We start from the raw sequence: 14,905 nt of genomic DNA, 5'->3' as shown, positions 1-14,905 counted from the left end.
CAAAAAGATTATGTCTGAATTAGAACAAGACGGCTTCTTTTCATTTTTGCCTTGCAACCATACAAAAAGCAGACACAAGCCCCCGCAAACACACAAGTTATGCACCAATTATTGATATGGATTATAAATAACTCTACCTTATTTGTTGTATAACTATCCCAAATAATTAATTTTCCATCTTGAGAAGCACTGACTAGTAGCCTAAATATAAACACAAAATAAAATAGGTTAACATACAACAAACCGAAAAATCTCAACATAGACATATATCATGCACGATTCCCAAGTCGTTCAGCAATTTCATCATTTCTTTAATAACCTCTGCTTTTTTATTATTTTGTTTGGGAGGTGGGGGCATTTGTCAGAAAAAATCTGCAAAAATCTTTACATTGCCTGACCAGAGAATCCCGCGTCCACGGGGACTCATGATTAACGATGGACAAAACCAAACAACTTCCTGAAAACTCATTTTTTGAACTCTGTCCACAGCTGCTTTTCTTTTTCATATGCTAATATTTTAACTATACAGCTACACAAAAACAAACAAGAAAATTAGGGGAAAATAAATCTTATTTTGGGAGCAGATTCTAGATCTGTTTCTCTCTGGACTACACGACAGAGAGCAGACCATGAGGCACCGTTAACATCTGACCATCGGTTGCTCTAAAGGCAGCACAGCAAAACTCCCTCCTGGAGGCTAAGTAACTTTTCCCACTATGCACAAAAGGATCTTTTTTTCAATGAAATAAGATTAGTCCATAAAATTGTGTTGTCAACGAAGTTACATAATTATTCAGGGAAATACAATATCCTTCATTCCAGAAATACGGCTCACCACATATACCCTCCTCTGCTTAAACAGACTCAAAGAATTTAGCTGAAAAGAAGGAAAAGGCAAGATGTCCGTGGTAAGAACACGCAAAGTACCTCTCCTTTCAGTCGAGCCCTCCTGTTACCACTATGCCAGCCTCACTGGTTTTAAAAAGACAAACAATAACTGAAGGCAAAAACCCCACCGCAATCGTGGTCTGTGATCCCCCTGCACAGGCACCGACACCCCACGGCTCCCAAAACCTGGTATTAATTGTGACTGAATCTGATTTCTAACGCTCCATCTGCAGGTTGGAAGGTGGCCTGTACACACCTTGAGTCGGATCCCCAGTGCATAGCATAGATTTTGGCTAAGTGACCTCTAAGCGTACGCCTTGTTCGCATTTGGATTCGACCCACTGAGTCCAGACTTGTTGTGATCTAAAAATAAATAAAAACAAACCTCTGAGATACTGAGAACTATTTTTAAGATACAAGATAACTAAACACTTTTGAACTTTGATAGAAAACAATCTATCTTGGCATGCAACGTTAAAAAAACAAAAAGGATACTAGTGTACAACCCGGGACTAGGCCCATGCAAAACTGAGGAAAACAGATTTTACAGAAGATACACTAACACACTTCACAATGGCTGTATCTGAAACTTCAGAAAGTTTTGGTTTTTTTTAAAATAACGCTATGTAATACTGAGGCTATTTCAGATAATCAAATCTGAAAGTTTTCGATTAAAACCAGCAGAAGAAAATCCTCCAATATGTATTGCGCTGTTAGTTTTTTAAGCATGGCAGAACTCTAAATGCAAAATACTTTTGTTTCTAAAATACAGCTAAAAGACATTGAAGTCTTTCTAAATACACTAAACACAATAAACACAGTCTGTTTAAAAGGTAAACTGAAAGCAGGACCCATTAAGATGATGAGGGTTTTTTTGACTGGTTGGGGTTTTTTTGCTCTTTTGTTTATTTGTTTGGGCTTTTGGTGGGGTTATTTTGTTTTGGTTTAAATCACTGTATAAATACACAGTACATTTACAAAGCTTCTTTCACTTTATTCTTTTAGCTACTAAACAGGAGCATGTTACCGTCATGAAGTGTATGGATTTCTATTTTTTCTTTTTTTTTTTTTTTTACATATCAGGTAATAGCCTATGCACGGAATTGACAACATACCTGGGCAAGAGTTGTGTCGCTACACGCTTTCCTTGCATCCTGAAACAACAGAATGGAACAAATTTGAATCTAAAAGGCAACACCGAGCACCAACTAAGAGAACGCGCCTAAAGGAGAACCAACTCTAAAGCTAGACTTCACCACACTCAAGAAGTCACAAGCCACCACAAGCCACCACCACCTCACGTGCTGTCTGTCACCCTCGGGTGTCTCATGGCCCAAGGAGCTGAAGTGCTGGCGCACAAGCTGGGGCAGGGGAGGGAGAGGGACTTAAGAAGGGATCACAGAATCACAGAGCGCGTGATTCAGAGGGATGCGGAGCCGCCCCGGGGTCCCAGCACCCACCCTCTGCCCCACACTGTTCCCTGCTGTGGGGGCACCGAGCACCAGAGGTAGGGGATGAGCGAGACGGGGTGTGAGGATGGGAGTTAGGAGAGGAGGGATGAACGGGCAGGATCCGGTGAGCAGGACAGACAGCAGGCTGACCGAAGCTTAAACCGCTGACGAACTTCGACCAAAATGAAGAAACAAAAATAAAACAGCCAGCTAACACTCTCATTCATTTCACAGAACGGCTAGTGCTCAGGTCTCCATACAGATACTCTGTCTTTTTTCCATTATTTCAGACTCTATAGGCATATGACTGACTTTCTGCATGTTATTCCACCCGAGCTAGAAAACAGACTTTACTTTCGTTTGCGTGACCAGAGTAACAGCCTGGAGACCTGACGCTGCCCCACTCGCATTTTGCAAAGCCCAGTTTCGGTTACAGCTGCAATTGCACCGTGCTCCCCCAGCTCAGCCTCCCCCCTTCGAAAACCAAAATCGGGCACGTAGTCAGCAACCACTTCTGAGAAGCACAGTTTAAAATAATTGCCTTAAAATTAGACAGGAACTCTGCAGCACAAGTTAAAGATAAAGCAGCAGCAGGACTGAAGGATCAGCCACGAGATCACCTCTAACTCCCTGAAATTTCTCCTTCGCCACTAATTCCTGCGTCTCCCTGCCCCAAGAAAGTGTCCAATCCATACACTAATGGCAATGTCCTCTCTGAGAGGAGGAACGGAAACATTTACTCACACATTTTGGAACAGCATCAACACATTGAGACCAGGATCTTACTCTTTTTCAAGCTCTTGCTTGAGAGTTACTTGACGTTACAATTTGAACAATTTCTCAGTGCGTGTTTATTTGGACCACCCTTTACAGCTTTCCTCCCAGAAAGCGAGCCTGAGAGTGGATTAAGTCATCTCAACTTATTTTTAAAATGTCTGAACTGTAGAAATATTTATAAAATGTTGACGTCTGGAATCAGGAGGGGTTTAAAATACCAGAGCAGCAAATCCCCTAGTGCTCAGGACTTATTTCATCCACAGGAAGAAACACACTGGATTTCAAACAACTTTGTTTAGTTTAGCTGAAATACTTGAAGACGTACAACATAAAACGAATTCCAAATGCAGTCTAAACGAAACAAAGCAATTTTTCTTCAAGAAATTGCTATTAGCAACACTTATACTTGAGGCCGTCTAACGCTTGCCATACGATTGGCAAAGTTGCAGGAAAAGCAGTTTCACCAGGCTATTTGGGTTCTTACATTTTAACTGTCATTTCTCCGTATGCAGCATTGGAACAGAATCATTAGTGTCACAATATAAAAAAGCTGCTCTGTAGAACTGTAGATTTTTCTCAGTTCACACAGTAGACAATGCAGTATTTGTGGGAAAAATCCATCCGCTCAACCAATGTGCGGCCCCTGTGATTTCCTAGCACACGCACTGAAGATTTCATTTTTTTTCCCCAAACTATATGTATTTTTTTAAAATGCCACTCAATTTCAAATGACGCTGTGCCAAGTATGCAACGCTTCCAAAAACCGTATCCTGAATTTCAGTTCTCAAAGCGAGGACACGCATCACACGGGACCTTTCTTATAGGCAGAACTAGGAATCAACTGGAACCATAAAGCCACCCTGCTGTCGTTCATCGCTCGCTGGTCTTCCAAACTTCCTGCACTAAGAATTCACGCAGTCTTGTTTTATCCCTCCAGCACAGTCTATCTGCGTGCACAACAGAGCTACAGCTCTAGTAAATGCATGGGGAGACAAAGGGACTCAAAACGCCTAGATATTGTAAAAAAAAAAAAAATATAAAAATAATAAATCACTACACATTTCTAAACATCGCAGACTACAAAAAGTCTATTGGCAAACTGTCAGCTATGCATCACAGATTATTCTATTATTCTACTTTAGGAAGCTGCTAGGTACAATCTTATCTGGAACTCACTTGTAAGCACAAAGATGATTTTTCGTGATTACACTGTTAGAGAAAATAACAGGCAAAACTCATGAGTTTTAAGTAACTAAGAGAGCAAACTCATATCTGTATATAAAATACCAAATGCTGTTACTGGCCTCATCTCTTTTTAGGAGCGCATCAAAAATAATTCCTGAAAATTACCAGCCTGCTATATATTCTACACACTTTGAAAAAAACCAACTTATTTTTTCAGATCTCTCCTCTTACCCATCCCAAACAAAACACTTATTTAGAAAGAAAACTGAGCAATGATTTAATACGCAGGATAGTCACCCATACAAATAGGAAACAGAATTATTTGGACTTAGTATTCAAGAAACTCTTTGACATCAGGAGCGTTTTTAATTGCAGATGAATCTGAAGTTAAAATGAAGCATAAGGTGCCCAACGCTGCATTCGGACCCAGGGAGGCAAACACTCATTGCCAATGCTGAGCCCAAAGACCCCAATGGCAATAGCCACGGCTACTCAGCCACATCTGTATAGATCCAGCTACACGTTTGGGTGACAGAGTGACAAGGGAAATGTTAAATCGACCGAAAGTCACAAAATGGAGTCTTTCTACAAAGCGCTGATCAGATTTTTATGCTCCAAAATTAAAAAAGCAAACATTCTTGCAACACAGTCTAGCACTCTTACTTCCCTGCTATCTCTTTCTTCACACAACACAATTTTGCATAAAACCAGACTGATTAATTACCAAGACTAAATTAAGACTAACTGGCTCACCCCAACAGCATGTAATGAGAAAGTCTTTACACATCAGGCAGAGGAAGAACTGAAAAATTACGTATACCTTTTGTGTGCAATGCTGGAATAAAGCTTAAATTTACAAAAAGGTATTTTAAACTAAGATTTATTTGCATTGCTCTACAGAGCTGCTAGAAGGGGTGTCCAGTGCCACGACACCGATAGCGTTGTGTTTCACCAGTGCATGAAGTGAAAACAAGAGGACGCGGAGCTCTCCTCAGCTTATGCTGGATGAGCAGCCACGAAAGCAACATTTGCCCCCCACACAGCTACTAACACATGAAGCAGCAATAGGATGAGGGGTAATGGTTTTAAACTGAAAGAAGGGTGACTTAGATTGGGTATTGGGAAGAAATTGTTTGCTGTGAGGGCGGTGAGCCCCTGGCCCAGGTTGCCCAGAGAAGCTGTGGCTGCCCCATCCCTGGAGGGGTTCAAGGCCAGGTTGGACGGGGCTTGGAGCAACCTGGGCTGGTGGGAGGTGTCCCTGCCCAGGGCAGGGGGTGGAACGAGATGGTCTTTAAGGTCCCTTCCAACCCAAACCATTCGATGATTCTAAGAGTGTCTACCGCATGGCTGATACTAAACAAGCAGCCTAACGTCTACCGCACGAAGCAGCTGACCACCACAAAACAACTGCTGCCAGCAGATGCCACTCTAAAATTTTAGTCAGTGCACACGCAACACACTCTAAGGAACCTGTAGTCTTAGCTCAAAGGAACGTTTGCAAATAAGGCGTTCCCACATAAATCAGATTTATGAATGCTTTGTGTTTAGGAAAAGGAAATTTTGATGAAACAGACTCTGAAGATCCTTATTCTACTTTGTACTTCTCTCTCTGCTGAAAACTGCCTCACTGAAACATACAGGCATGTCGCAACAGATTCCTGGTAAACTGCCTTTGGGCATGACAGCTCATACTTGGTTTGTCTTCAGTGAGTAATTTCAAGAAAAAAAAAAAAATCAGCACATATGAGGCGATCTGCATTTTAAAAAATAAATAAATAAATTCAACAGGAAGCTAAGAAATAGGGCCTGTAGAAATGACGTGCACCCCAGAAGGTTTCCCCCTCGCACTCCACGCTTTGACCTACATGATATCAAGAGTGGCAGCGCAGTGGTGGCTTTTAGCCCAGAAACAAGCTTTTATAATACCCATAACCCCAACTTGTTGTGTCTACATCCTAGAGTTTTGCTGTTCCTTTTTGGTTTTTTTTTTTAAATCCAAAATAAAAAAAATTGCAGAGATACAAACACCCCTAGTAACAAAACATAGCAAACTTCAACAGGAAATAAAACGTTTTGTTCAAGAAACAATTTCATTATGCCGATGGCTTACTTTTCTGCTTGTTAAACAAATATCCTGAAAATATTTTCAGCTCTGCGCAACTTAAACAGCAGCAGTAATAGATGCAATCTTTACACTTTATTCCTTTAAAGGAGGAACTTCATCATGAAAAACAAGCAATTAGCAATTCTTACTCTGATTTGATTTCGCAGTTGCTCTGCCTCCTGCCGTAACTGTTCCAGCTCACTCATCTTCTTCAGTCTCTACTTCTCACACTCCACTGGTGAAGAAAACCTGCCAATAAGAGGTAAGAAAAATAAGTTTCAGTATCACTTTCTCCTCTTTAAAAAACAAAACAATAAACCCCACAAGCCTATATATATTTATTCTGCTTTTAGAAAGGCTTCCAAGTAGATACTCCCTTTAGTACACCCCCTAATAAATTTGGCAAGACCTAAGTTATTTCAGTTTCTGAATTGCCATGAAAAGCAGAATTAAATGAAGTATATTTTGAATAGAGAAGCAACCGTCAACAGAACCACCCACTGTAACCTTAAAATACTGTCACTGAACGGATTTTTAGTGCCACTCTTCTCACCCACCCAGAAACCTCCTCAGTCTTCACCCCAAGATGGCAACAGAGAGCAAAGACTGCAGCGGTCGCCCTCAATATCTACCTTGGAGCTCGGGATCAATACATACAATCAATATCCATCAATGTCATACAAGCACCTTTGCGATACAATGCTATACATACAATCCACAGCATACACGCACCTTCGCACGTGACATCCAAGGCGGGTTTCATTTTAATTAAAGATGAAAACTTTAAATCCTAGACTGCAGCTGAAATAGCAGCTTTTCTACAACTTTTTTGTAGAATATTTTTTTATGTTTTCGTTTCAAAAGCACCCACTCAGTGAGAAGGGATAGTAAAGACCGAACCATCCCTAAAAGCGTCCTCATGCTGGTACAGCCCACAGCAGCCCAAAGCAGTTCTCATCTGAGCAAGGACTCAATAAAAAGATCAATAAAGGGTACGACCACACGCAAGCAGACTTTCAGGTTAGTCCTTTATTTCAATCAGATTTTGCATCTGTTCTTTTCAGTGTGTTGAACAGTTTCCTTAGATCAATTTTCCTCTTTATCGCTTAAAGTCTATTCACATACACATAGACATCAATATCCACATCCTTGCAGTGAAAGTGAAGTAAGCGAGTAGCTTGCTCAGGAACAAGGGAGGCACTTGTTTGTATTTTTTTCATGATAGAAAAAGCACAGCAGAAAGGTGGCAGTGGTGGTCCCACTACATTATCTCAAAAGCCCAGAACACTTCTGGCTTATAGAAGAAATACAAAAGTCAGACTGCTACTCACAAAAAATGAAAATTGAGGGAGGAAGAAAAAGAAGTGAGGAGAAGAACCTATTCAAGACATTATTCTAAGCTTTTTATTGAAGTACGAGAGACAATACAGTAGCGTCCCCCCAATTCAGTCCATTGAAAAATGGCTAAAAAACAGGGAGAGAAAGGTCGGCGTGTCTGGTAAGTTGTAGACCTCCAGGGACACCCCTTTATTTGGTCTCACTGCTGGCTCTTTGTGGTTCAGTAGTGACATGCTCTAGAAGGCAGGCTCTGGAAGGCTGCTTTTCCATCTATAAAACAAGACGCTTCCTAGATGGAAGGAGTGAAAGTTTTTCGTTCAAAGTAACTTACTAATAAGATAATCACCTTTGGACTAGCAGCTTGCACCAGCGTTTGAGAGCTACGAAAGTTCTCACTACTCAAGAAGCAAAGTATATCTTCATTAATTATCCACCTACTCCTTTTACCTATCAAGCTCACCCTCCACAACTTCCACAAATATCACCGTGAAGCCCACAAACATAAACAAAGTAGATATCTCCAAATCAAAATACAGCCTAATCCATAAGAGCACCGTGGTGACTTAAAAGGTCTAACTAATATTTTCAGCTATACCTAAGGAAACTATGAAGGTCACACCTTCCCCTTCCTTCAACCTGTGTTCTGTTCAAGTACAAAGACACTATAATCCATGTATGAATATTCTAAGAGACTAATTTACCATCATCTTCCTATTTCAGAAGCCCAGACTGTTTAATAATGCTTAATGCACAGCAGGCATAAAACAGAAGTCATCAACACTAATGTCCAATTTCAAAAATCAAGCATTAAAATCTGTAATCACTTTAGTGTGCATGCTAATCACATGCCCTTATAGCCTTTGAAGTTTAATTACAATATATTTGATTGGAATACTACACCTCTGTGAAATATAGCCCCACTTTCAGTTCCGACAGTGTCAAATTATCCTTTAAAAATGTTTTCCTTTTTTTTTCCCCTCCTAGAACCTACACAAAGGTAACACAGCCAAAACAACGGACTCAAATGTCTAAAGCAAGCCAGCCATGCTATCTGCCAACGTTTCAGCAGTCGCATGCTATTTTTAACGGAAGATAAAGATTCCTAATAGAGAACTTGATATATCTCTAATTTTCTGAGAAGGGAAGTCAGCTTCTGCCCTGCGATGTGCCACACACTTCAGTGCTCTGCAAACAGTAACTTCAAGACAGAGAATAATTGATGATAAAGAAAATGACATTACTATTCAACTGGAAGCACGCATGGCTGGTCACAAGAAGCTAAGGTCAGGGCATTTTTTTTTATTGATAGGTAAAACTATGAGCATATTAGAAAATTACCTGTAGCCTTGCACTGGCACTCAAAGCCCATCAATGACCATGCTGCACTTCAACCACAAAGTCAGCGTTAATGACTTTAATGTCATTCCTATCGGTACTGTTCATCATTAATGCCATTTCTGTACCAAGCTGCACCAGCAGCTAAACAGCTGTTAAACTGAACAGCTTTAAATCGTGTTATACCTGTACAAGTTCCTACATGGACACAATCCAGCTCCAGAAGCCTTCTCAGCCACCCACCTTTAGCTTAAAAATCAATTCCTAAGCAAATTAAAGGACAACGGATATCTCATACTTTTATGAGAAAATTTTTTTTTTTAGCTGAAAAGTCCTAGCAACATCAGGATGTTCTTAATTTACAAGGTCATTGGCATTATTGCTCAGCAGAAATGTATCAGTGGTTCAAGGTCAAGCTACACCTCAGCACATGGAACTGCCTCCGAGCCAGTATGAATTTCTACAAAATCTGGATTCATTTTAGAACTGGATTAGCCTAGCTTTGAGTATTACAGCTCCCTTCCAGTAGGCAGCAACTGAATAGCAAACTCTGAGATATTCTTAAGCTATATATAAACACCGGGATACTACAGTAAACAAACGAAGTGCAGAGTTTAACCATTAAACTGAAACGTATCCAACGCTCTGCTGGCTGCAGTTCCCACTGCGACCGCTCGTGTTTGGATGATCATCGCCCCTAAAGTATTTCACAAAACCATGAGCAAGATGCTTCCATGCGGGATATTTCTTTTTTTTTTTTTTAAGCCCTATTTTGAGGTGTCCACAGGAAATTACAGAAATTGAGTGGGGAGCGCGGAAGCTCCCATGGATGCTGTTCCAGAGTCACTCTAACTCCGCAAGCAGCGTCTCTAACTCCAGTCAAACCGTGTGAATGTCCCACTGATGCCACACTCAACGACAGCAACGCGGGAAGATAGGAACATGCTTGGAATTTGCGCACGCAGACGCATCTCTGTCCTTTGTAATGCTTCTGATCTACAGTGAGATCGTTAAAGAGAGGAAAAGAGAGGAAGCCATAGTCAACATGTGTAGACCGTTATCCAGACTAGATCTACTTGCTGTAATACTGTTTTTAAGTGTACCAGCGAAGCGACCGGCAAAGCACGGCAAGGACACAGAACGGAGGTGGCCGGCAGCAATGGCAGAGGCTGCTTCCTATGAACCTGTCCTCGGTGCGGAGAAGCAGGTCACCACCACAACCCTGAAGCGTGCTACCTCCCAATGCTACCCATCATCAGATAAAAACAAACAACCGGGTTTTTATCAGATAAAATACTGGGACTGCTTTCACAGGGCTTACAGGGATCGCAAAGAAGAGAGATGATCTTTGTGTTGCAAATTTTTCCTCATATAACAAATTACTGAAAACCTCAGTGGACTCAACTCCAACCCGTACTAGGTTACGAAAGCCACGTGCCTCTTCATTCTCCCCTCAGGAAGATCAAAATACCACAGCCAGGAGGGAGCACTGCTCCGCAGCCTGGAAGATCCTTTATTCCGCAGGCGAAGTTCCCCAGGAGCCCGGCTGCGTCGCACTCGGCCGCACACGCAGAGAAGCCATCGGCTCCTGCACCGCCATGGGCAGAACGAGAACCAGGATTCCTCCTGCCATCTCGGGAGACTGGCGGCAATGTAATGTCTACCTGACTTACTAATATTTTTAATAAGCATTCAGTCTTTTGAATATTCTGAGCTACCTTAGATGCGGAATCCTAGCAGTATGTGCTTTTCAACACTCACAGGTAGAAACCCCAATGAAGCACCAGATGCTTCTCTTCAAACGCAAGCCACCATGTCCTATCAATAATATAATTTGCTATGGCGAAGAGGCCTTGAGGGGATGCGCAACAGGAAGGCGAGGAACTTTTTAATGCCGTTGGTAGCCAGGGGGTGTTCCACGGCGGGACGCCCAAGCGCCGAGGAAACGGGGTCAAGGAGAGGAGCTGCTTCCCATCAGCAGCCGCACAGGGAGCTCGCTGCGAGCAGGAACCCTCGTCTAACCGAGGCGGCACATCTTTGCCCTCATAAAAGCAATGTCATTTGTAGGCTGAACTGTACCTCAGTGCAATTTTTCCTCAGCGGACTTGTACGAGTGAATTTACTGATACCAAAATAAAGTGCCTCCCGAGGCAAAATAATTAACTAAGTCAAATTCCATGGCGTACTAGCGCCAAGAAAGCCACCGGCAGGCTTGAGTGCTCCACAGATAAATTACCCCTTACACTACTCCTGACTCAGTTGCAGCATCATTTGCTAAGAGTTTAATTCTTCATTATACAGGCGGGCAGTGACAAATTACCACAGGTTCTTGTCTCGAAAGTACTTTCTCCGCAACCTGTGGAGAAAGCTTAGCTTATTCCCTTGTAAAATCACCATACAGACAAGAGGGGAAAAAAAATGACTAGAGAAGTGTAAATAGGCCCCTCCCCACAATAAAGCACTGCTATTTTTGTGCCAAATATACAGAGATTAAAGGGACCGCAGAAAGAATAGTCTATCTGACTGGATTCTTAAGAGCTATCGACTAAGTTATTTAGGCAAGCATTTTATTTTGTATCAAAAAAATCAGTCCTTCAGAATTGAAATAAGTGCTTACCTACACGTATCAACCTCAGATTTTCAACTCACATGCGGTAAGGTCTCACAGCAGAGAGGAAGAGAGGAGGTTTCACATGGCTTTTGTGTGATCATCCCTACTAGTGATCACACAGGTGGCTAAACATAAGGAATGCTAACTATAGCGCTTTACTAATTATAGGGAAAAGACACCAAGAAATACTCCAGATCCCTCTCAAGGGAGCTATATTGGTAACTCACACACACTCAGGCTTCAGCCCAAAAAACCTTTCTATGCTGAAGTCGCTTGTGTGGAGTTCCTGCCCGTTCCTGTGACTGGCTCACACTAACATTTTATATATTCAGGATGTGCCAAAGATTTTGATAAAACATTTCCTCATTTATTGACACTAATCAAGACCTTGGGCAGCTTTGCCCACTCATTAATGTCTCCCCAAAGCCATGAACAGAGAAGAAAAACAGAGAGAGGTTTTATTTCTTACAGCTTGAAGGGAATGGATTTGACATATTCAAGAACAGTTCAAAATCCATAACCTCTGATACAGTGTGACAAAGCCTTACATAAAGTGAAATCTCTGCCTGCACAACGGCCATTTAAAATAAACGCATTAATGCTACACTGTAGTTGCATAGCTTCATATATATGAAGTATTTCAGTTGGAGATTTACGTAATATATTTACTACAGTAGAGCTGTTTGAGGACCACACACACACCCAGCTCTCCACTGAGGAAAATTAAACATTTAATGCCTTTTTTTTTTTTCCACTGTACCTTGGCCCTGTGTTGTCTCTCCTGTTTCTCAGAGACCTTACCAGCTATTCATTTTCCCGAGAATTCTTTGTTCTGCTTTGTAGCTGTACCGCATCAACAAACAAAAGACAACAAAGCAAGGAGCTTTTATACTGGTCAACCAATACTTAAATCTGAGCAGAGAGAGGCGTAAGTTGAAATAACAGTATATAAGGGCTGTAATTGTGCCATTTTGTACCTCGCTCTTTCCTCCTCTCTCTCCTCTCAAAATTCTTCAGTGTGTCTCCTTCCCTTGTGTATCTTTAACATATATTTTTGCAGGGGGTATTAGCTACAGAACGCCTTTGGATATTTCAGTAAAGAAAGAGAATAACGGTTAATTTAATACAAAAATTGTTACAATTTTGAAAATAAGCTTGGAAATCCTAACCGAATGTTTTCCTTAAGATTTTTAGATTTTCGTTTAGTGAGAGGGAATTCATTGTGGCCGATTTCCGCACCCCCGGGCAGGCGTCAAGGCAAGTTGTCCCATGCCGGGGGCCGCGGGCTCCCCAAGAAGAAAACAGGAAGCAGCCTGGGTGTGACCTCGCCGCTGAGGTCAGCGCTATTGTTGCACTTCTGCACATTTTGGAAGTGTTTTAAAGTGATACATCTCCAGTATAGCTTCAGTACAAAAACAGGAAACAATCAACCAACGCCTCTCGAGAGGAAGGGTACGAGCAGAACTTACTTGAACACCCGTTTCTCCAGCAGATGCCATCCCCAATTTTAAGGAACCGATGAACGTATGTGCTCGAAATGGCATGTACGACGGGAAAGGAGAGGTCACAGAGGAGATCCACGAGCAAACAAAGGAGTGGGACAGGACAGTAGTTCTGCCTCCTGGTGTGCCAACAAGCCCCCGGCGGCCACATCAGGAACCCAACCCCACCCACCAACCCCGCGGCAGAAGCAGTTTCAAGCCAACAACATCGCTCCTTCCTTCCACCGCCGAAAACACCTCGCACCGCTCCACGTCAGAAAGAGCAGAAACACGTGCCACTTTATACACACACAGCGATTCGGCTTGTGATCGCAGCGTAACTTTGAAATACACATATTTCACCTGCCACGTAAAAATGTTTGTATTTACCAGAATAAGTACCAGGAGGTATTCACAGAAGCAATGTGAGTCAGACGAATCTGCGTTCACCTTCAGTACTGAAACAGAGAGCAAACCTGGGCAGCGATCACATCCCCACACCTCTCTGCCTCCATCCCTCTTCGATTACGGTTGCCATGGAAGACAAATAGACCAACAAACACCAACCTTGTTCACAGCACTCACAAAGAGACAAAGGAAATCACAGTTTAGAAATTACAGTGAAATAATTCTTACTAAGTTCACTAGTAAAAAATCAGTGACTTTTGACTTTTACCCTTCTTTTTATGGTTGGACTCGATCTGAAAAGTCCCTTCCAACCTAGACAATTCTGTGATTTTATGATTTTTATACAACAAGCTGAGAGTTTACCAGGCTGCTGTCTTAAGCTCAGAGATATGAGAGTTTATTTCTAAAACACAGCTTGAAGTCTAAGCCAAGTACATTCACAAAACACATACATAAAGCCCCTACTCTTCTTTCCCACATACACACAATTCCAGAAAAAACCCCAAGAAATTCAGTGTTAAGCACAAGGCTGAAAAAAGCACAGGAAGGAAAGAATTTTTAAAAGTCATGAATATTTCACAGTCCAAAACAGTGATTTTTCCAAAAGTAACATTCGTGCATCTTATATTCATGGTGTTCGTTTCCAGGTCAAAATGGTTTGGTACGTAAGCACAGATTTATTTTTATCACACTCCCTGCAAACAGAACTTCATGTGAAATTCAAGTTATGTTGTCTTCTGTGACTACAATAATGATTCTCCAGTGAAAATCTGGTTCACTGACCACAGGACACTCCATCACTGAACAAATTATCATTAGCTTTGCAATTCAAAACATGTAAGAAATGGCAAGAAAAATCTTAAGAAAGCAAAAAGATATAACCCTAAGTAACAAGACAGAGATGGTTCCAGTCTAGTTCCTTCCTTGGGGACAGACAGGTGGACACACACGCAGAGTGAGCTGATGTACTACTTTATTTGCCTCTTCAAACATCCAGCTATACCCAGAAGCTATTCTAACAAGTTTTGCGATGAGAAGTGTACTGTGGAGTGACAATTCAATGTCATTTTGAAAGACCACTTACACTTAAATCCATCGCTAAACAAGTTTGCCTGTTGATTTTTTGAAGGGGCTGGGACACTGGTATTTACTGAAGTGGCACAGTACCCCTGCATCTTGCAGGGCCGAGCAGTGTTGTACATATAAAATCTGGTCTGGCACCTACGCGCACAAAAGATTACTCAAGCGGCCTCCTGTTTTCTGAGAGTGTGCAGACCACACGCTCTGCATAAAAGGCACTAAGCACCCAGAAAATTTTAAATTTAAA

At 41.8% G+C, this 14,905-nt stretch overlaps 1 protein-coding gene across 7 annotated transcripts in view; it reads right to left on the bottom strand.

Moving 5' to 3' along the window:
- The window catches only part of GNB4 (G protein subunit beta 4), a 71,610-nt gene that overhangs the window by 4,827 nt on the left and 51,878 nt on the right, over nt 1-14,905 (bottom strand). For 6 of the 7 annotated variants that reach the window (XM_074590359.1, XM_074590364.1, XM_074590360.1 and 3 more), the window contains 4 exons: nt 6,555-6,654; nt 2,004-2,042; nt 1,145-1,251; nt 138-201 (listed from right to left, as the gene is read on the bottom strand). In XM_074590359.1, coding sequence (XP_074446460.1) covers nt 138-201; nt 1,145-1,251; nt 2,004-2,042; nt 6,555-6,611 — 267 coding nt within the window. In that variant the 5' untranslated portion in view covers nt 6,612-6,654. Of the gene's footprint in view, nt 1-137; nt 202-1,144; nt 1,252-2,003; nt 2,043-6,554; nt 6,655-13,560; nt 14,335-14,905 lie in introns of those variants that run through there. The other variant, XM_074590361.1, reaches the window with a different exon arrangement.

This window comes from Larus michahellis, chromosome 6 (genome assembly GCF_964199755.1).
Source record: "Larus michahellis chromosome 6, bLarMic1.1, whole genome shotgun sequence".
In the NCBI taxonomy this organism is placed as follows: domain Eukaryota; kingdom Metazoa; phylum Chordata; class Aves; order Charadriiformes; family Laridae; genus Larus; species Larus michahellis.
This window is presented reverse-complemented; position numbering and strand designations above follow the sequence as displayed.